The 22,403-nt window shown below is 42.2% G+C and overlaps 1 protein-coding gene across 1 annotated transcript in view; it reads right to left on the bottom strand.

Moving 5' to 3' along the window:
* Window positions 1-22,403, bottom strand: part of PTGFRN (prostaglandin F2 receptor inhibitor) — an 80,888-nt gene that overhangs the window by 5,365 nt on the left and 53,120 nt on the right. Inside the window, exons 6-8 of the mRNA XM_031014572.3 lie at window positions 17,621-18,040; window positions 10,644-10,751; window positions 6-311 (exon numbers count right to left, since the gene is read on the bottom strand). Of these exons, the coding sequence (XP_030870432.3) occupies window positions 6-311; window positions 10,644-10,751; window positions 17,621-18,040 (834 nt within the window). The remainder of the gene's footprint in view (window positions 1-5; window positions 312-10,643; window positions 10,752-17,620; window positions 18,041-22,403) is intronic.

Here is a 22,403-nt window from a genome sequence, read left to right as displayed (position 1 = left end):
CTTACCATCCATCTTCACAGTTATAAAAACGGGCTTGGAGTGGATCTCTGCCTCCTTCTGCCAGGAACCTGTTGGTGACTTCACCCATGGAGTCACGGAACAGTAGTAGTTGCCAAAGTCCTGGTCCTCAGAGCCATGCACTTGCAGCAAGAATTCCAGCACACTCACGCGCTCCAGGCTGAGGTCGCTCTTCCAGTCCCTCCGGGAGGTGGTCACGATGCCCTTCCGATCCAGGGAAGACAGGAGCACAGGAGCCTTGTCCAGGCCAAAAGAGTGCACCGCAAACCAGGACACATCAAAGGCCATGTCATCTACGGATTACCAAGCCAAAACCCTGGGGTCAGTGCAATGGGCAGAAGTCATATGTATGGCCACATCCATGTATGCGGCCCTTACTACGTACGGCAAGCACAACACTACATGCCTTCGGTCTCACTGGATCCTCACAACAGCCCTATGATGAAGGCACTATCATACTTTTATTCTGCCATTATTGCCAGACTATATACCTGCTCAAGGTCATGTAGTCAGCAGGTAGCAGAGTGTGCAGCTTAACCCAGGGAGCACAGCTCCAGAGCCCAGCCTCTTAACCACTGCACTGCTGCCACCCAGACTAAGGGGCCACAGGAAGAAGAGTCAGGGCCAAAAACTGTCTCCCACAGAGAACACTGATCCGAAAGCTGGTATGCCAGGACACTGCAGGCTCTGCCTCCCAAAGAAAGCCAGCTCCTTTGACAGTTCAGGCAGAAGAACCCAAGACTGGAAGGACACTAAAGTCATATGGAACAAAATGTACATAAAATGAATTGCACCAAATTTAGAGTTATAAACAGTTTAGATTTTATTGTACACTATGGTTTTTCTTTCCTTGCAGAAGTGCTTAAGTTCAAAACAAGAGGAAAAAAAATGTCAAGCTGAGAAAATGGAACACAGTTTAACAGTCCCAGAGAGTAATGCTGAATCGTAAAGTACTCTGCAAAATTAAGGTTCTAACAGCCTCAAATAAATTAATATGGGCATAAGAGAAAGAAGACTTTGGCACAAGTGGTAATGGGAATGTGAAAACAGCACACATCATAAGCCCTTGACCTCTTCCCTTCACTGGTACCAACCATTATCAGCTGTGTCGGCTCTGAGATTCATCCAGCAACAAAAGACAACAGCCACGACACTGTTGTCTTAAATCCACTTGAGAAAGCGTTTTATATAAATGTCAAATAACACAATTTTTTGCCAAACAAGAGATAACATTTATTCATTTAGTAAAAATACACTAATAGCCTCAAAAAGCACATAAGGCAAATAAATTATTTTCAGATGCTTACATATTAAAAAAGTAAGCAGAACTAAAAGCAAGAATTTCTATGAAATTATCCAAATGATAATTCTTCCTTAGCTCACTCTAAACATGTAATATCTTCTCTTTTTCTCCCATTGACCCACTGTGGCACTTGAGCATAATTTTTTTTTTTTTTTTGTTCCCAGTGTCTCTCCAAGGAAACTAGCTCCCTGGGGGCAGAGGGAGTGCCATAAACAGCCTCATGCTCTCACAGTGCCAAGGGCAGAGTGGACACCCGCATCACTCTCGTCTTCAGTGAAAACTCTTAACTCAGTGCTGCTGTCACCTGCAGGTGCTGGGTGGTTGCTGAAGGCAAAAAGCCAAACCGGGTTCCCAGACTCTAAGCCCTGATCCGCGCTGTGCCTTATGGTGTGGGAGCCAGGCTCCAGGGCCAGGCTGCCTGGGCTAGCATCCCAGCACCAGCACTAATGAACCATGTGACCTGGGCGAGTTCCCCAAGTTCACTGAGACTTAGTTTCCTCATCTGCAAAATGAAAATGACAGCACCCAGGGTTAAATTTACCACATTTATTAAAATGCTTAGAACAGCACCTGGAACACAGTAAGTGCTCAATAAAAGTTGGTCACCATGAACAACATTATCTCCACAGCTCAACACACATGCTCCTACACACAGACCTGCTAAGGGGAAGGGCATTACCAGCTGCAGCAAATGCAGCTGGTGGCCAGTCCACCCCAGCTGGTGGGCTGAGCCTCTGGCCACTGCAGGTACTGGCTGTTAAAACTCACACACCTGTACCCTCCCCCTCTCCAGAGGCCGGGCTTAGGCTGATGGAAGCCGCCACCTGGAGGTTATGAACTGCTCTCGCTCCTTTGCTACTCAGCCTGTGGACAATGACTGACTAGTGAAGGGACGGAAAAGCCCAGTCCCCTTCCCTCCGGTGGGCCTACTCTGCAGTACACTCATGCTCCAGAACTCCCCGTGGGGAGGTGGACTTGCTCTGAATTCACACCTCGACTTGCCTTCTTCTCCAGCTCTATCTCAAGTCCCTCCCTCCCTCAGTGTTCTCCTGAGAACACTCCCTCAATCCATCACTCACATGCTTGTCTGTCTTTGCTTGCAGAGAACCTGACCTAAGATACTGCCTCAGAAGGGCCAAAGTCTGCTGTCCCCACCCCTGCTCAGCACAGAGGACCTTGGCCCACAAATCACTTATGCAACATGTCCTTCACAAAAGAGCATTCCCTCACAGCCCACAGCATGTGTGAGGAAAAACTAAATTACAACTTGTGTTTAATAATTCAGTATCTTCCATCCACACAGTCCAAGAGTGCAAAATTCTGGAAAACTGTGATCTGAAAGATAACAGCTACCTATAGCTTTTGCAATTAATTACACTGGAGGAAAAGGCTTTTATATTAAAGGCACAACTGGTGACCTATTAATTTACTGAGAAAGAGCATTTAAAGGATTTATTTTTGTGTGTATCATAAATGAACTTTAAGGGCAAACATGGTATCGCATTTTCCCAACTTTTGAAAAGGATTTTCCTCCCTTTTCCCCGGTAGTCTCTTCTACTTTTACATCACTTTCTCTTCGGAATCCTGCTTTCTGTCCTCAGTCTTCCCCATCTCAGGTACAGGGGTGGCTTCTCATTCCTCTTCCCCTGTGAATGGAGCTAACCAACTCCATGGATGTGGGTGGGATTGTTTCTTTTCCTTTTCTAACATCTCCCATAAACTCTCCTTCTGTTTCCTACCTCTAAAGATCAGCCATGTTCAGCTTCCCTACTAGAGCCAATTTTGGTTCAATCAACTAGTCCAGGGGTCAGTAAATTACAGCCTGCAGGCCAAGTCCAGCCCACCACCTGCTTTTGTAAATAAAGTTTCACTGAACACAGCTATGCCCATTTGCTTACATTATTATCTACGGCTTCTTTCACACTACAATGGCAGTGCTGAATAGTTGCCACAAAGCCCATCTGGCCCACAGGGCCAAAATATTTCCTACCCAGGTCCTTTACAGAAAATATGGCTGACCTGAACATTCAACTGGGAGTCCTGCAGGAGACAGATGTCCATCTGGATGGTGGCGGCATCCAGGCCTCTGCTTCCAGATGCTAGTGTTACCCAGTCCCCTGCTCAGGGGCTCACTGGATTCACTGCAGGCCACCGCCCTTTGCTTAGAGCTTGCCCCTTCATACAGAATGGAAAGCTGCTTTTAGTTTCTTTCCCAGGACACACTTCCAGCAGTCTCCACATAGAAACTTGTGACCTCTGTACAATTTGGCCTTTTCAAGCAGCAGATTTCTGCTGGCAGCCATGGCTCTGCTTGTGATGGGGTGGGGTACTACAGAGTGTCGAGGTCAAAGCATGCAGGAGACAAGGGAAGCCCATAGGGAATTAGGGTCTTCATGAGTTCTTTAGGAAAAGGCAGAGGTGGGTACAGTCCTGCTCAGTAGCAGAGATCCCCTGAGTGCATTTAATGTTCTTTCAAGTCTTAAGGGTCAAAGAGTGAGAGAGGGACATCAACTGGTCACTAAATGAGGCTAAGCAGAAAAGGAGTAAGACTGATGGGTCCCACAACTCTTAGGCATCCTGTTGGCAATGCTAATATGTAAATGCAAAGAAAAAATTTATAATGATTTCCTAAGAATTCTAACTACAATAGCACCCTCTGGTCACCAGCTACTCCTTTGCTCTGCATGTCTTCATAGCATTAATTGCTGGGATATTATAGAGCACTTTATTTCTTGCCCATGTCCTCATCTAGGTTGCCAAGCTCCATGAGGACAGACTTTGGGCATATTTTTATTATTATTATACTTTAAGTTCTAGGGTACATGTGCACAACGTGCAGGTTTGTTACATATGTATACATGTCCCATGTTGGTGTGCTGCACCCATTAACTCGTCATTTACATTAGGTATATCTCCTAATGGTATCCCTCCCCTCCAACCCGACCCCACGACAGGCCCCGGTGTGTGATGTTCCCCTTCCTGTGTCCAAGTGTTCTCATTGTTCAATTCCCACCTATGAGTGAGAACATGAGGTGTTTGGTTTTCTGTCCTTGTGATAGTTTGCTCAGAATGATGGTTTCCAGCTTCATCCATGTCCCTACAAAGGACATGAACTCATCCTTTTTTATGGCTGCATAGTATTCCATGGTGTATATGTGCCACATTTTCTTAATCTAGTCTGTCACTGATGGACATTTGGGTTGGTTCCAAGTCTTTGCTATTGTGGATAGTGCTGCAATAAACATACATGTGCATGTGTCTTTGTAGCAGCATGATTTATAATCCTTTGACCCAGTAATGGGATGGCTGGGTCAAATGGTATTTCTATTTCTAGATCCTTGATGAATCTCCACACTGTCTTCCACAATGGTTGAACTAGTTTACAGTCCCACCAACAGTGTAAAAGTGTTCCTATTTCTCCACATCCTCTCCAGCACCTGTTGTTCCCTGACTTTTTAATGATTGCCATTAAATCATTAAATGTGAGATGGTGTCGCATTGTGGTTTTGATTTGCATTTCTCTGATGGCCAGTGATGATGAGCATTTTTTCATGTGTCTGTTGGCTGCATAAATGTCTTCTTTTGAGAAGTGTCTGTTCATATCCTTTGCCCACTTTTTGATGGGGTTGTTTTTTTCTTGTAAATTTGTTTGAGTTCTTCGTAGAGTCTGGATATTAGCCCTTCGTCAGATGAGTAGACTGCAAAAATTTTCTCCCATTCTGTAGGTTGCCTGTTCACTCCGATGGTAGTTTCTTTCGCTGTGCAGAAGCTCTTTAGTTTAATTAGATCCCATCTGTCAATTTTGGCTTTTGTTGCCATTGCTTTTGGTGTTTTAAACATGAAGTCCTAGCCCATGCCTATGTCCTGAATGGTATTGCCTAGGTTTTCTTCTAGGGCTTTTATGGTTTTAGGCCTAACATTTAAGTCTTTAATCCATCTTGAATTAATTTTTGTATAAGGTGTAAGGAAGGGATCCATTTTTGGCTTTCTACATATGGCTAGCCAGTTTTCCCAACACCATTTATTAAATAGGGAATCCTTTCCCCATGTCTTGTTTTTCTCAGGTTTGTCAAAGATCAGATAGTTGTAGATGTGTGGTGTTATTTTTGAGGGCTCTGTTCTTTTCCATTGGTCTATATCTCTGTTTTGGTACCAGCACCATGCTGTTTTGGTTACTGCAGCCTTGTAGTATAGTTTGAAGTCAGGCAGCGTGATACCTCCAGCTTTGTTCTTTTGGCTTAGGATTGACTTGGCAATGCGGGCTCTTTTTTGGTTCCATATGAACTTTAAAGTAGTTTTTTCCAATTCTGTGAAGAAAGTCATTGGTAGCTTGATGGGGATGGCACTGAATCTATAAATTACCTAGGGCAGTATGGCCATTTTCATGATATTGATTCTTCCTATCCATGAGGATGGAATGTTCTTCCATTTGTTTCTATCCTGTTTTATTTTGTTGAGCAGTGGTTTGCAGTTCTCCTTGAAGAGGTCCTTCACATCCCTTGTAAGTTGGATTCCTAGGTATTTTATTCTCTTTGAAGCAACTGTGAATGGGAGTTCACTCATGATTTGGCTCTCTGTTTGTCTGTTATTGGTGTGTAAGAATGCTTGTGATTTTTGCACATTGATTTTGTATCCTGAGACTTTGCTGAAGTTGCTTATCAGCTTAAGATTTTGGGCTGAGACGATGGGGTTTTCTAAATATACAATCATGTCATCTGCAAACAGGGACAATTTGACTTCCTCTTTTCCTAATTGAATACCCTTTATTTCTTTCTCCTGCCTGATTGCCCTGGCCAGAACTTCCAACACTATGTTGAATAGGAGTGGTGAGAGAGGGTATCCCTGTCTTGTGCCAGTTTTCAAAGGGAATGCTTCCAGTTTTTGCCCATTCAGTATGATATTGGCTGTGGGTTTGTCATAAATAGCTCTTATTATTTTGAGATACGTCCCATCAATACCTAATTTATTAAGAGTTTTTAGCATGAAGGACTGTTGAATTTTGTCAAAGGCCTTTTCTGCATCTATTGAGATAATCATGTGGTTTTTGTCTTTGGTTCTGTTTATATGCTGGATTACATTTATTGATTTGCATATGTTGAACCAGCCTTGCATCCCAGGGATGAAGCCCATTTGATCATGGTGTATAAGCTTTTTGATGTGCTGCTGGATTTGGTTTGCCAGTATTTTATTGAGGATTTTTGCATCGATGTTCATCAGGGATATTGGTCTAAAGTTCTCTTTTTTTGTTGTGTCTCTGCCAGGCTTTGGTATCAGGATGATGCTGGCCTCATAAAATGAGTTAGGGAGGATTCCCTGTTTTTCTATTGATTGGAATAGTTTCAGAAGGAATGGTACCAGCTCCTCCTTGTACCTTGGTAGAATTCGGCTGTGAATCCATCTGGTCCTGGACTTTTTTTGGTTGGTAGGCTATTAAATATTGCCTCAACTTCAGAGCCTGTTATTGGTCTATTCAGGGATTCCGCTTCTTCCTGGTTTAGTCTTGGGAGGGTGTATGTGTCCAGGAATTCATCCATTTCTTCTAGATTTTCTAGTTTATTTGCGTAGAGGTATTTATAGTATTTTCTGATGGTAGTTTGTATTTCTGTGGGATCGGTGGTGATATCCCCTTTATCATTTTTTATTGCGTCTATTTGATTCTTCTCTCTTTTATTCTTTATTAGTCTTGCTAGTGGTCTATCTATTTTGTTGATCTTTTCAAAAAACCAGCTCCTGGATTCATTGATTTTTTTGAAGGGTTTTTTGTGTCTCTATCTCCTTCAGCTCTGCTCTGATCTTAGTTATTTCTTGCCTTCTGCTAGCTTTTGAATTTATTTGCTCTTGCTTCCCTAGTTCTTTTAATTGTGATGTTAGGGTGTCAATTTTAGATCTTTCCTGCTTTCTCTTGTGGGCATTTAGTGCTATAAATTTCCCTCTACACACTGCTTTGAATGTGTCCCAGAGATTCTGGTATGTTGTGTCTTTGTTCTCATTGGTTTCAAAGAACATCTTTATTTCTGTCTTCATTTCATTATGTACCCAGTAGTCATTCAGGAGCAGGTTGTTCAGTTTCCATGTAGTTGAGCGATTTTGAGTGAGTTTCTTAACCTGAGTTCTAGTTTGATTGCAGTGTGGTCTGAGAGATTGTTATAATTTCTGTTCTTTTACATTTGCTGAGGAGTGCTTTACTTCCAACTATTTTGGAAGTAAATTTTGGAATAAGTGCGATGTGGTGCTGAGAAGAATGTACATTCTATTGATTTGGGGTGGAGAGTTCTGTAGATGTCTATTAGGTCCACTTGGTGCAGAGCTGAGTTCAATTCCTGGACATCCTTGTTAACTTTCTGTCTCATGGATTTGTCTAATGCTGAGAGTGGGGTGTTAAAGTCTCCCATTATTATTGTGTGGAGTCTTAGTCTGTTTCTAGGTCTCTAAGGACTTGTTCTATGAATCTGGGTGCTCCTGTATTGGGTGCATATATATTTAGGATAGTTAGTTCTTCTTGTTGAATTGATCCCTTTACCATTATGTAATGGCCTTCTTTGTCTCTTTTGATCTTTGTTGGTTTAAAGTCTGTTTTATCAGAGACTAGGATTGCAACCCCTGCCTTTTTTTGTTTCCATTTGCTTGGTAGAATTTCCTCCATCCCTTTATTTTGAGCCTATGTGTGTCTCTGCACGTGAGATGGGTCTCCTGAATACAGCACACTGACGGGTCTTGAGTCTTTATCCAATTTGCCAGTCTGTGTCTTTTAATTGGAGCATTTAGCCCATTTACATTTAAGGTTAATATTGTTATGTGTGAATTTGATCCTGTCATTATGATGTTAGCTGGTTATTTTGCTCGTTACTTGATATAGTTTCTTCCTAGCATCAATGGTCTTTACAATTTGGCATGTTTTTGCAGTGGCTGGTACTGGCTGATCCTTTCCATGTTTAGTGCTTCCTTCAGGAGCTCTTGTAGGGCAGGCCTGGTGGTGACAAAATCTCTCAGCATTTGCTTGTCTGTAAAGGATTTTATTTCTTCTTCACTTCTGAAGCTTAGTTTGGCTGGATATGAAATTCTGGTTGAAAATTCTTTTCTTTAAGAATGTTAAATATTGGCCCCGACTCTCTTCTGGCTTGTAGAGTTTCTGCTGAGAGATCCGCTGTTAATCTGATCGGCTTCCCTTTGTGGGTAACCCAACCTTTCTCTCTGGCTGCCCTTAACATTTTTTCCTTCATTTCAACTTTGGTGAATCTGACAATTTTGTGTCTTGGAGTTCCTCTTCTCGAGGAGTATCTTTGTGGCATTCTCTGTATTTCCTGAATTTGAATGTTGGCCTGCCTTGCTAGGTTGGGGAAGTTCTACTGGACAATATCCTGCAGAGTGTTTTCCAACTTGGTTCCATTCTCCCCATCACTTTCAGGTACACCAATCAGACACAGATTTGGTCTTTTCACATAGACCCATATTTCTTGGAGGCTTTGTTCATTTATTTTTACTCTTTTTTCTCTAAACTTCTCTTCTCGCTTCTTTCATTCATTTGATCTTCAATCACTGATACCCTTTCTTCCAGTTGACCCAATCAGCTACTAAAGCTTATGCATTTGTCACGTAGTTCTCATGCCATGGTTTTCAGCTCCATAAGGTCATTTAAGGACTTCTCTACACTGGTTATTCTATTTAGCCATTCGTCTAATCTTTTTTCAAAGTTTTTAGCTTCTTTGCGATGGATTCCAACTTCCTCCTTTAGCTCAGAGAAGTTTGATCATCTGAAGCCTTCTTCTCTCAACTTGTCAAAATCATTCTCGGTCCAGCTTTGTTCCGTTGCTGGAGAAGAGCTGCGTTCCTTTGGAGGGGGAGAGGTGCTCTGATTTTTAGAATTTTCAGCTTTTCTGCTCTGTTTTTTCCCCATCTTTGTGGTTGTATCTACCTTTGGTCTTTGATGGTGGTGACGTAGAGATGGTGTTTTGGGGTGGATGTCCTTTCTGTTTGTTAGTTTTCCTTCTAACAGTCAGGACCCTCAGGTGCAGGTCTGTTGGAGTTTGCTGGAGGTCCACTCCAGACGCTGTTTGCCTGGGTATCAGCAGTGGAGGTTGTAGAACAGCGAATATTGCTGAACAGCAAATGTTTCTGCTGATCGTTCCTCTGGAAGCTTCGTCTCAGAGGGGTACCCGGCCATGTGAGGTGTCAGTCTGCCCCTACTGGGGGGTTCCTCCCAGTTAGGCTACTTGGGGGTCAGGGACCCACTTGGGGAGGCAGTCTGTCCGTTCTCAGATCTCAAGCTGCGTGCTGGGAGAAGCACTACTCTCTTCAAAGCTGTCAGACAGGGACATTTAAGTCTGCAGAAGTTTCTGCTGCCTTTTGTTTGGCTATGCCCTACCCCCAGAGTTGGAGTCTATAGAGGCAGGCAGGCCTCCTTGAGCTGCAGTGGGCTCCACCCAGTTCGAGCTTCCCTGCAGCTTTGTTTACCTACTTAAGCCTCAGCAATGGCGAGTGCCCCTCCCCCAGCCTCGTTGCCGCCTTGCAGTTCAATCTCAGACTGCCGTGCTAGCAATGAGCGAGGCTCTGTGGGCATGGGACCCTCCGAGCCAGGTGCAGGATATAATCTCCTGGTGTGCCGTTTGCTAAGACCATAGGAAAAGCGCAGTATTAGGGTGGGAGCGACCCAATTTTCCAGGTGCTGTCTGTCACAGCTTCCCTTGGCTAGGAAAGGGAATTCCCTAACCCCTTGCGCTTCCCGGGTGAGTTGATGCCTTGCCCTGCTTCGGCTCATGCTCAGTGGGCTGCACCCACTGCCCAACAAGCCCCAGTGAGATGAACCCGATACCTCAGTTGGAAATGCAGAAATCACCCGTCTTCTGCATCGCTCATGCTGGGAGCTGTAGACTGGAGCTGTTCCTATTCGGCCATCTTGGAACTGCCCCCTGACTTTGGACATTTTGTTCACTCGTCTATTCCCGGTATCTAGAGCAGCACTTGTATACCAAAGGAACTCAATAAATATCTGAATGAATAAATGAATGAAAGACACAAGAGAAGGAGCTAGACTCTGCCAGTGGGTTTCAAATCAGCCTGAAATAGGCCTGGAAGTGACCCCACTGACTGTCTTGACAGCTCAGATTCAAATGTCTGGATGTATTTCCAAACCGTCTAGCAGATAGATGCATCCACTCAACATGTATTTATTAAACACTTAATGAGTACAAAGTACTGGGCCAGGCAGTTAGGGGATAAATAGATAATCCTATCCCTAACCCACATCTGTGTAACACAGTGTGGATGATATGAGAAACATTTACAGAAAGCAACATGGAGAAGGGGTGAGGATGGAGTGAGGTACCTGGATCCAGTGCTGCTCCCTCGACAGTGATGATACAGAACAATTTGATCAGATCTCCCCGAATGACTGATGGTGTGTCTGAATGCACAGAAGCATTAAATATAGGACCTGGAAAAAAAGTAATGCCAGCCTCATTATTCTCTTTCATGCTTTTGTCAAATTCCATTCTTTGCACTCTAAGGGGCATCAAAATGTAGTTCTCTTCCCTGGGAACTGGTCTAGAAACTCATAAAATAGGTGTTCCAAGGTTGCCTCTCTTCTATTCAGAGAGACATGGGCATTAGGCACATCCAAGTAAGCTTCATCTTAAGATTACAACCAAAATAGAACTCTTCTGAAAGAATTACTTTTGCTCTGGCTTTTCTTTCTGGTGGCCACAGTGACCTCATTCAAAAGCTACCCTCCACCCTGGAACAGCCTGGGCTGGTTCTAGTTCAACATGGTTCACCTCTAGGCCAGGGTGGCTTAGGGATCAGAGGAACAGGGACTGAAGCAAGAATGCTTTTGGTCCCAGTGGAGTGAGTGGTCTCACTGCACTGTGCTGGGTGCTGGGGAAAGGGGCCCTGTTACCAAGAGGCTGAAATCTGGTAAGAAGACAGACATGCCAACAATGATATTTCTATGAGGTGTGGTGGTAGCACTCAAGGCACAGCTTCAGCATGCCAGGGAAAATGGAGGCAGCCTGGATATGCCTTTTTCCTTTTTTTTTTTTTTTTTTGAGATTGAGTCTTGCTCTGTCACCCAGGCTGGAGTGCAGTAGTGTGATCTCGGCTCACTGCAACCTCCACTTCCTGGATTCAAGTGATTCTCCTGCTTCAGCCTCCTGGGTAGCTGGGATTACAGGCACATGCCACTACGCCCCGCAAATTTTTGTATTTTTAGTAGAGACAGGGTTTCACCATGTTGGCCAGCCTGGTCTCGAACCCCTGACCTCAAGTGATCTGCCCGCCTCCCAAAGTGCTGAGATTACAGGTGGATATGCCTTTAAGAGACTACTGAGGTTGGGGAGGCTATGTGTTGTGGGAGGGTTGGGAGTATATGGAAACTTTCAGTACTTTTTGCTGAAAAGCTGGGAACCTAAAACTGCTCTAAAAAATAAAGTCTGGGCTGGATGCAGTAACTCATGCCTGTAATCCCAGCTCTTTGGGAGGCCGAGGCAGGTAGGTCACTTGAGCCCAGGTGTTCAAGACTAACCTAGGGAACATGGCAAAATCCCGTCTCTACAAAAATTAGCTGAGCACAGTGGTGCACACCTGTAGTCCCAGCTACTCAGGTGACTGAGGTAGGAGGAGGATTGCTTGAGCCTGGGAAGTTGGGGCTACAGTGAGTCAAGATCGTGCCACTGTCTCAATAAATAAATAAATTAATTAAATTAAAATAATGTCTGGTTAAAAAACAAAACAAAAAAACCCTACTCAAACTGGGTTTGTCTTACATGCCTCCCTGAGAACGCTGCAGGCAGAATTATTATTTTTAACTCACTTATGAATTCCTCTTAGGTGAGAACATTCCATAGCTTTCAGCTTAGCTAATCCTAAGAGTTCAATGTTTACTTTATCCCAACTCCTAAAATCTAGGAACAGGCAAACCTAAAAGAAATTCACAGAACATCAATGCTATGGGACTCCCCTTGGGTTTCCTGGGAAGCAATGATTGAAGGCCCTAGGTGCTGACTGTAAAACTCATTAGAAGTTAAGAATATAGGTATTACTACTTCTTGTTCAGATTGCCAGAAAGAAACAAGAATCCTAAAGTATCTTTTTTAAACTTGCAGAAGAAATGGCCATGACAGAGGGAGTAACATGATGAAAGGGCTATATTTTCATTTCGACATGATGACTAATAAGATGAATTCATCAGATTGCTTTCCTAACCAAGTATATAAATATTTTGTGTTTTCCTGGGAGAAAGGTAAAGGATGGTTATAGAATATTGAACCCTAGTGGGGGTTAGGCAGCTCTGGGTAGAAACTGCTGAGAGTTCTGATTATTCAGGGAACAGCAGGGGCGTACGTAACTCTAAGGGGATAAAGAATTGACAGAATGGCTGTTCCAGGAAACGGGGAAAGGGATGAAAGCAAAGACAAGGAAGCCTGACCTACTTCTGGACATCATCCCCTTCAATTAACTCAGCTCTCAGCCCTGGCTCCCTCGGGCCTTATACCCCGGACTTGCTCTGCCTGGAGCAGTGAGGTGGGGCAGGATCAGGCCAAACTGCCTGGAGTTGGCTCTGTGTGGTGACTGGGGACACTTATGCCATAGGCGGCCATCTGTCAGTGAGTACAGGTTAGCAGCAACCACGGTGAGCAAGGGCGGGCAGGGGGGTCACATTTTTCTCAGATTAGAAATTTCATGGTAATACACAGAACTACACTGAGGGGCTTTTCTAGTGCTCAGGCCCCTTCTAAGAGAACATAAAATGACAAAACATTAAGAAATTCTCATGGGTTTATCTCATGGATTATCTATTTAATTTGAAGCAGCAAAGAAGACTTACTTAATTCGAACAAATTTCGCTTTTTCTTTATGTTTCCAAAGAAAACCCAAATACCTCCTAGGTCACGTTACAGTTCTCACTTCCCCTACTGGACGTGGGAATCAACAGAGCATTTGTGCTGCAGCCCACAAGGCAGACAAGGACTGGGGAAAAGGCCTGCATTGTGGTGAGCTATTCACAGGAGTGGATTTCCTCCTAATGAAATCAGCAGCTCACTGTTAATATGGGTCATTATCCCAGGCTTAGAAATATTTTCATTATGGTCAATTTCTGTGGTAATTCTGTTTTTGTGAGGGGATTTGTCTGGTTAACTTCACAGATGACAGGGTATGGTACAGAGAGTTTAAATGAACAACCGGAGTCACTAGGGGTCCCCCAATTCCTAGTCTGCAGAGAGTACAGGAACTACTTAACTTTTAAACACAAACATTGACATAAACCATGTTCCAACCTTGGCCTCTAAAAAAAGCTGTTAGTGGCAGTTTTTTTAATGAAAGCAAAAGTTACAGACCATCTGCATGTCCATCAATAGGGTAATGGCTAAGCAAATTCAAGTATGTAAAGTCATCAAACGTGGTATTAATGTTTACCTAGAATTGGTTACAATATGGAAAGTGCTGATCTTATAACACTAAAGGGAGAAAAGCAGGTCCTAAAATTGTATGTACAGCTTGATCTCAAAGTCATGAAGAAAACATACAAGAAAAACATTCTAGGAAGATGAACAACACAAGTTAACAGTCTCTGGTAGGATGATGGATAAGTCTCTTTCCCTTCTTTCTACGTTACTATATTTTCAAATTTTCTATATATTACGAAGAAAAAAATTTATTATTCTTCTTTTAAAAGGCCAAAGCCTACACTATCATATTTAAATACCATTTTCCTCTTGACACTTTGAATCAGTAAAACCCAGCACTCAGTAGGGCCCCTTGGTTTTTAATACCAAAAAGCAGGTGCCCTGAAATCAGGGGACAGGAAGGTGAACATGGGAAGAACCCCTTTGTTGCGTGTCTTAAGGTATGTCACTGATTTTTAGGAAGCAAAGGCTGTTCAGTTTCAAATCAATGTTCGCTGGTGGCTATTCAGGGCTATAGTATTGTTCTGGGTGCTGAATTTGATGGCAGCTTCTCCTAATTGAAATGTGAACTGGCCATGACAACTCTGTGGATTAAATAAAATAAAACCTTAGGCAATCTATTCAACCTGGAAGCTACAGCGGTTTTATCTGTTATGCTGAGATTTAAAGAATTGAGGAATAGACTCAACATCCATTCCTCACCCAGAAATAGATACAAAATACTCTGTCTCCCCTTTTCCATATAAGAGTTTAAAAGAAAGATCAAATAACAAATGTAAAACAAGATGGAACAGATTCCTACAGACAGCAAAACAAATACACAAATAAAGGACAAAAACCACATAATAATCTCATCTCAACAGACAGAGAAAAAGCATCTGACCACATTCAACACCTTTCCATGACAAAAATACTCAACAAACTAGGAATGAAAAAAAAACTAAGAATGGAAGGAAACACACTAGGAGTGGAAGGAAACTTCCTCAATCTGATAAAGGGCATCTATGAAAATCCCACAGTGAACATGATACTTAAAGGTGAATGAGACTGAATGCTTTCCCCCTATGATCAGAAACAAGACAAGAATGTCCACTTGTGCTACTTCCATTCAACACTGTATTGGAGGTTCTGGCTGGGCAATTACTCGAGAAAAAGAAATAGAAGATATTCAGCTTGGAAGAGAGAAGTAAAACTAGTTCTATTCACAGATGACATAATCTTGTATTTTAAAAATTGTAACAAGTCCCCCAAATTTAGAATTAATTAGAATTAATAAACAAGTTCAGCAAGGTCACAGGATACAAGATCAATATACAAAAGCCAGTTGTACTTCTATGAAACTGCAATGAATAAACAAGCCGAAAAGTAAATTCAGAAAGCAATTCTATTTACAATAGCATCAAAAAGAATAAAATACTTACGATAAATTTAACAAAAGAAACAAGATCTGTACACTGAAAACTACGAAACACCATGGAAAAAATTTAAATACCTAAATAAATGGAAAGATAGCCCATGTTTATGAACTGAAAAACAGTATTGTTAAATGGCAATGCTTTCCAAATTGATCTACAGAGTTAACACAATCCCCATCAAAGTCCCAGATGCCTGGACTGTAGAAATTAACAGGCGGATCCTAAAAGTCACATGGAAGTACAAGGTATCCAAAATAGCCAAAACAATCTTGAAAAAGAACAAAATTGGAAGTCTCCAACTTCTTGATTTCAAAACTAACTACAAAGCTACAGTAATCAAACCATGTGATACTGGTATAAGAAGAGAAATCTAGATCACTGAAATAGAATTGACAGTCTAGAAATAAACCTTACATTTATGATTAAATTATTTTTGACAGGGGTGCCAAAACAAGTCAATGGAGAAATAATACACTTTTCAATAAATGGTGCTAGGACAACTGGCTATCTCCATGCAACATAATAAAGTTGGATCCCTTCTTCTTAACCACATACAAAAATTAACATGAATCATAGCCTAAAATGTAAGACCTAAAACTATAAAACTCTTGGAAGAAAACACAGGTGTAAATCCTCACAGCCTTAGATTAGGCAGTGATTTCTTAGACATAGCAAAAACACAAGCAACAAAAGGAAAAAAAAAAAAACAGATAAAATGGACTTCATCAAAATTTAAAAATTTGATGTTTCAAGAGACATCATTAAGAAAGTGAAAGACAACACACAGAATGGGAGAAGATACTTTCAAATAATAATCTTTATGGCAGCACTATTCATAATAGCCAAAAAGTAGAGATAGTCTAAACGTCCATCAACAGATGAACAGATAAACAAATGTGGCATATCCATACAATGAAATATTATTCAGCCATGAAAAGGAATGAAGTACTGATACCTGCTACAACATGAATGGACCTTGAAAACATTATGCTAAGTGAAAAAAAGCAAGTCACAAAAGTCCACATATAATATGATTCAATTCATATGAAACACCCAGAAGAGGCAAATCTATAGAGACAGAAAGTAAATTAGTGGTTGCCAGGGGCAAGGGCATGGGGGCATGGGAATGATTACTAATGAGAGTGGAGTTTCTTCTTGAGGTGATTAAAATGTTCTGGAATTAGATAGTAGTGATGGTTGCACAACTCTGTGAATATACTAGAAACCACTAAATTGTACACTCTATATATAGTAAATTTTATAGTATGTGAGTTATATCTCAATAAAGCTGCTATTAAAAACAAACAGATACACAATAAAGGAGGCCTATGCTTTCTCCAAATCTAAGGGCTTAAATCAATATTTACCCTTTAATTTAAAGGTCAAGAGATCTTAGAAGATTATTTCACTATATACCATAAAAGGCTATAATAATAGAAAATAATATTAATAGAAAAACTTTATTAGATTCTAGCTTACCTTTAATATAAATGCTAATCATTTAATTCAACAAATATCTTGCATTCATTGTACTGATTCAATTGATACCTGAATTTTTACAGATAAGTATTAATTTATACATTCAGAAATTTCTAACTAAAACCCAGGAACCCAGGGCAGAGTTAGTGAAAACATTTAGTATTAAACTCATAAATGATAATCCTTTGCATTGATATTCTAAATAAGATTGGGGTTTAAATACTTTTAAATCATCTTCCTACTGAAACACACACATACACAGACAGAGGATGTTAAAGATCTTCCACTTTGGCAAGTCATTTAACACCTTGGGAGGCTCAATTCCCTCCTCTCTTTCTTTACACTCCACTATGTTCCCTAAAGTATTTGAAGTAGCTGAGCTTCAGCTCATTTTCTTAAAATGAAAGCAGAAATGAAAACATACATTCATCAAAAATTTGTACATGAATGTCCACAGCAGCATTATTTGTAACAGTCAAGAACTGGAAACACCCAAATGTCCATCAACTGATGAATGGATAAACACAATGTGGGATATCCATACGATGGAATCTTATTCAGTCACAAAAATGAACAAAGCACTGATACATGCTACAATATGGATGACCCTTGAAAACATTTTGCTCCAAAAAAGAAGCCAGATAGAAAGGCCACATATTATATTCCATTTATGTGAAATGTCCATAATAGGCAAAATGTATAGAGACAGAAAGTAGATCATGGTTGCTGCAGAATGGGAAGTGGGGAATGGAGTGTGAATGGAGGGTATTGGCTAAGGGGTCCAGGTTTCTTTTGGGGTCATGAAAATGTTCTAAAACTGGTCGTGGTGATGATCACACAACTTTGTGAATATATGAAAAGCCACTGAATTACACACTTTAAACAGGTACATTGTATGGCATATGAATTGCATCTTAACAAAGCTGTTTTAAAAAATGAGGGCATCTGATCAAAACCCTAGGGTCTCTTCTAGCTCCATCTATGATTCAACAGGGCTCACTGCTCACCTGAGGTTTGGAAGTCTATCTCAATAGGATTGGAGAGACTGGTTGCTGCTTCTCGCCAAAGGCTGCCCCTGACAGGAGACCAGGCTGTCACCATGCAGCGGTACAGCCCTGCGTCTGAGACCTGAGTCTGGTACATTCGATAGCGGAACTCATCCTCCTGCACTTTTTCTAAAACAACGCCATCCACCCGTGATGCATCTGTCCAATTCTCCAGCTTCACCACAGAATCCTGGTCCAGAGAGATGATGTACTTCGTTTCATTGGGACTGGAGAGGTCGCCGACAGGCTTCTCAGCCGTGATGAGAACAGAGTAGCGTGGCGACTTAATATTCTTGGAAGATACTTTGCAAGTCATCTCAAATGTATTTCCTGCAGCAAAGAAAGGCTTTGGCTGCCTCGCCTTCACCACAAGCACGGAATCTGGAATGAAGGACCAGAAGGATGTGATTTCCAACAAGATCAGTTAAAATAAAAATGCAACTAAAAGCAAAATAACCAAGAAACAGAAATTTATTTGCAAATTGCCACACAAAAGCACCTATGAAAATCTGGAAACTCAGAAAGAAAATCATGTGTATCTATAAGCAGGCTAAAACCACCCCATTGGAAGTAATAGTCTGAAATGAATCAATGGGTGTCAGGAGAGAGGAAATTATGGTGAGAACTGGTTTTAAGGATTTTTAAGTCCTTAAGAAGTTTCACCAGGAAGAATCTGGGAACCCGCTATTGGTGCTCCAAAAGATGCAAGGCAGAGGACACTCCTATAAAGGTGGGAAAGACATGGTTGAACACAACACCATGACCTCCGAGCATACCATTTGCCTCTCCTCCCCAGGGGTCTGCTAAATGCAGGGGAAGTGCCCCTAGCTAAGCTAGCCTGCAGGGAGGAATGCAGCAAGGGAGAAATGAATTCTCCCTGTTTAATCATATGATAGTGACATTACAGAACAGATGTATTGCTAAAATGACTGTAGCGTATGTATTTGCAGATCTAATAATTTCCACTTGGTTTACACTTTAATTTCAGAAATGCTGTTTAAACATTTTGAGAGGTGTCTATGGCTACGCTAACTTTAGGTTTAAGTGGATTACTCCTTGTGTCTCTGTCAAAACAACAATGCCTATGCATGTACACATTAGAATTCATCTATTATAGTAGCACAACGTCAGGCACTTGGAAGGTGCTTAAATATTTGTTGAGTGGATGAATAAATGAATTAGATACATTCTTTTTATCCTTTAATAAGATGATTAATCCTATAATCCATCCAGTTACAAGATGAGATTTTTACGTTAGATTTTTTGGAACACTTGTTCCACCAAACCGATTAGCAGGACATATATATTATGAACTCTCTCCGGAACCACTGACTGCTGAGCTTCTACTGAGCCACCACATTCTTTCTTGACTTTCCTGTGAGTTCAGTCATTCATTCATCAATTTAAACATGTATTTATTGACAGCCTTCCATACTGCAGGTACTGGAAACGTAACGGTGAACAAATAAATACAAAAATCCCTCCCTTTATATGCCAGTGAAGGAAGACAAATGAAATAAACAAATAAAATATATGGTATGGTTATATGGTGATAAATGTTTAAGAGATAATAAGCAGCCAAGGAAGAGAAAAAGTGTGGATTTGTATTTGGAAGGAAGGTGTGTGTGCCACAACTGTAAATAGAGTGATCAGGGACATCCTCACTGAGGAGGCAACATTTTAAAAAGAACCTGAGCTGGGTGTAGTGGCTCATGCCTGTAATCTCACTGATTAGAGAGGCTGAGGCGAGAGGATTGCATGAGGCCAGGAGTTTGGGATCAACCTGGACAACATAGCAAGACCCCGTGCCTCTAAAAATAAAATTAAATAATTAGCCAGGCACAGAGCATGTGCCTATAGTCCCAGCTACTTGAGAGGCTTGAGTCCAGGAGTTTGAGGCGACAATGAGTTATGATGGTGCCACTGCACTCCAGCCTGGGTGAGAGAGCCTGGGTGAGAGAGCCTGGGTGAGAGAGCAAGACTGACTCTAAAAAAATAAAATTAAAATTAAAAATAAAATAAATAAAAAGGACCTGAAGGAGGTGAGGGAGCAAGTCCTATCTATCTTGGGAAGAGCATTCTAGGCTGATGGAACAGCAGGCAGAAAGCTACAAGGCAGGAGCACACTTGGTGTATTTGAGGAGCCTGGAAGGGCAGAGTGGCTGGATGGAGTGGGTGCTGGGGAGGGTGCTAGGTGAGGCCAGAAGGTAATGTGACCAGTTGGTACAGAACATCTAAGACCACTTAGAGGACTCTGGGTTTTGCTCTGAGTGAGATGGGGAGGCTTTGAAGGTTTAGAGCGAAGGAGTTTCAGGACCTGACTCATATTTAACAGGATTGTTCCAGCTGCCGTGTGCTAGGGCAGAGCAAGGAGACGATCTGGGAGGCCAGGGATGTAATCCAGGCAAGGGTGGCGCCATAAATGGCAGAGTGTGAAAAGTAGCCAGATTCTAAGTCAATTTTAACAATGAGGAGTCAAGGATGAAGGTTTTGGGCTGAGCCACTAGAACAATGGTGCTGGAGAAAGCTGGGAGAAGAGAGCTGGCAGATGTGATGGGAAGCGTCCTTTTGAACAGAAGCTTGAGATGCCTGTTAGTCAAGTAGTGTCAAGGAGGCAATGTAATATTGAGTCTGGAGTTCTGGAAAGAGATCCGGGGTAGACATGTAAATCTGGAGTCACTGGTGTCTAGATGGTATTTAAATTGATGAGATCAGAGACATCACCAAGAAGGTGAGGTTAAATAGAAAAGAAGTCCAAGTCCAAGGACTATGTCCAAAGACTATGTCCTGAGGTAGTCTAATGTTTCCGGGTCCAAAAAATGAACAGAAGCCAGCAAAGGAGGCTGAGAAATAGCTAATAAAGTTGGAAGAAAGCCCTGAGAAGGCAGTGTCCCACAAGCCAAGGGAAAAACCAAAGCATTCCCAGGAGAAGGGAATCACCTGTGTTAAATTCTGCTAAGTCAAAGGAAATAACTGACAATAGGATTTTCCAATATGATGATTACTGGCCATCTTACCACAAGCAGCTGAGGGGAAAGCCTGATTTGAGTAGGTACCAGAGAGAATGGAAGGAGAAAAACCAGACACACTGAGTATATATACATCAAATATTGTTGTTATAAAAGGAAAAAGTAATAAGTAGACAAATGGGTGTGGGAAACAGAAAGACGGATGAAGAAGCAAGATCAAGATTAGCATAAAAAAAAGGCGGGGGGGTGACTGGCACAGTGGCTCATGTCTGTAATCCTAGCACTTTGGGCGACTAAGGCAGGAGGATCGTTTGAGGTCAGGAGTTCAAGACCAGCCTGGACAACACAGTGAGACCCTGTCTCTACCAAAAAAAAATAGCCAGGCATGATGATAGAGGCCTATAGTGCCTCTAGTTCCAACTACTCAGGAGGCTGAGGTGGGAGGATAACTTTAACCTACCTAGGAGGCTGAAGCTACAATAAGCCATTATCATGCCACTGCATGTCAGCCTGGGTAACAGAGCAAGACCCTGTCTCAAAAAAAAAAAAAAAAATTAGCTGAATGCGGTGGTGAGCACCCGTAGTCCCAACCGCTCAGGAGGCTAAGGTGGAAGGATCACTGGAGCCCAGGAGGTCAAGGCTGCAGTGAGCTACAATCACACCACTGTACTCCAGCCTGGGCAACAGAGTGAGACCCTGTCTCTAAAAACAAAACAAAACTAAAACAACAAAAAATACCACAACCCTCACTCCCCCCCCCCTCTAAAAAAACCCAAGGAAACCTGGATCTAACAGCACATTGACAGACCAATGGGAAAGGTCCAGAAGCGAGAGAATTACCAAAGACATAAGAGAGAGCAGCCATGGTCTAAGTAGTGAGAGGGGCTGGCCTCTGCCAGGACATATGCCACGTGACCTGGTCTTAGCCCTGGGGCAGCGTGAATGGGAATTCTCCTGATTATTTCTACTTTTAGCAGAATAGGAAGCAGGGCCAACAGCTGAGAGAGAAGCTGTGGGAGGAGGTTTGCAGAGACAGAAGGTGGTATGCAGTAATCACTTAGGAGAGTGGGGAAATAAACAGACTAAGGAAATGTAGAATAATTCCCACGCAGTGCCAAGAGCCCACTTGTCACAAGTGACCACTACTTTAAAGGGAGACCAGTCAACATGTTTGAATGTTTCTCTCCAACCACATTAGCTCTGTGGGCACAGGTAGGGAGGCTGTAGAAAGCTGCCTTTGAACTGGGTTGCGGTTTGGCCACAGTCTAATGCAAACCGAGAGGGGAAGGAAGCTAGGGGTGTATGCAAGGGAGTGATTAAAACTGACTGGGAATTTAGGCTAGGTAACAGTAGGTGACCACATAACTTACCCCTACCTCCCAGCCTTAGCTCTGAGAATGAAAGAAGGTGCTATCATAATGTACACCATTCCAGGTGTACGCTGGACTACAAATGGGCACCCTAGTGAGAGAGACGTGAAGACACAATGGCAGTGAAGGACGATGTCAGGTGGTAGGATTAACAGATTGTTGGCCCCAGTAAGGTTGGGGGATTGTTGCTGGAGTACTAGACGGAGCGGTATAGAAAGACAGGAGATATGTTTAGAGAACAGGATGCTTGAAATTGAGACTGTGGAAGGGTTTCAGTTATCAGAAGGGAGACGGTCTAATGTAGCATATAAGCATGTAAGTGTAGGACCAAAATAGGATAGAGGACATGATGACTACAGAGAGGAGGACAAGCAACTGAGAATGACAGGATTAACTGTATTAGAG

Source organism: Gorilla gorilla, chromosome 1, assembly GCF_029281585.2.
Source record: "Gorilla gorilla gorilla isolate KB3781 chromosome 1, NHGRI_mGorGor1-v2.1_pri, whole genome shotgun sequence".
In the NCBI taxonomy this organism is placed as follows: Eukaryota; Metazoa; Chordata; class Mammalia; order Primates; family Hominidae; genus Gorilla; species Gorilla gorilla.
This window is presented reverse-complemented; position numbering and strand designations above follow the sequence as displayed.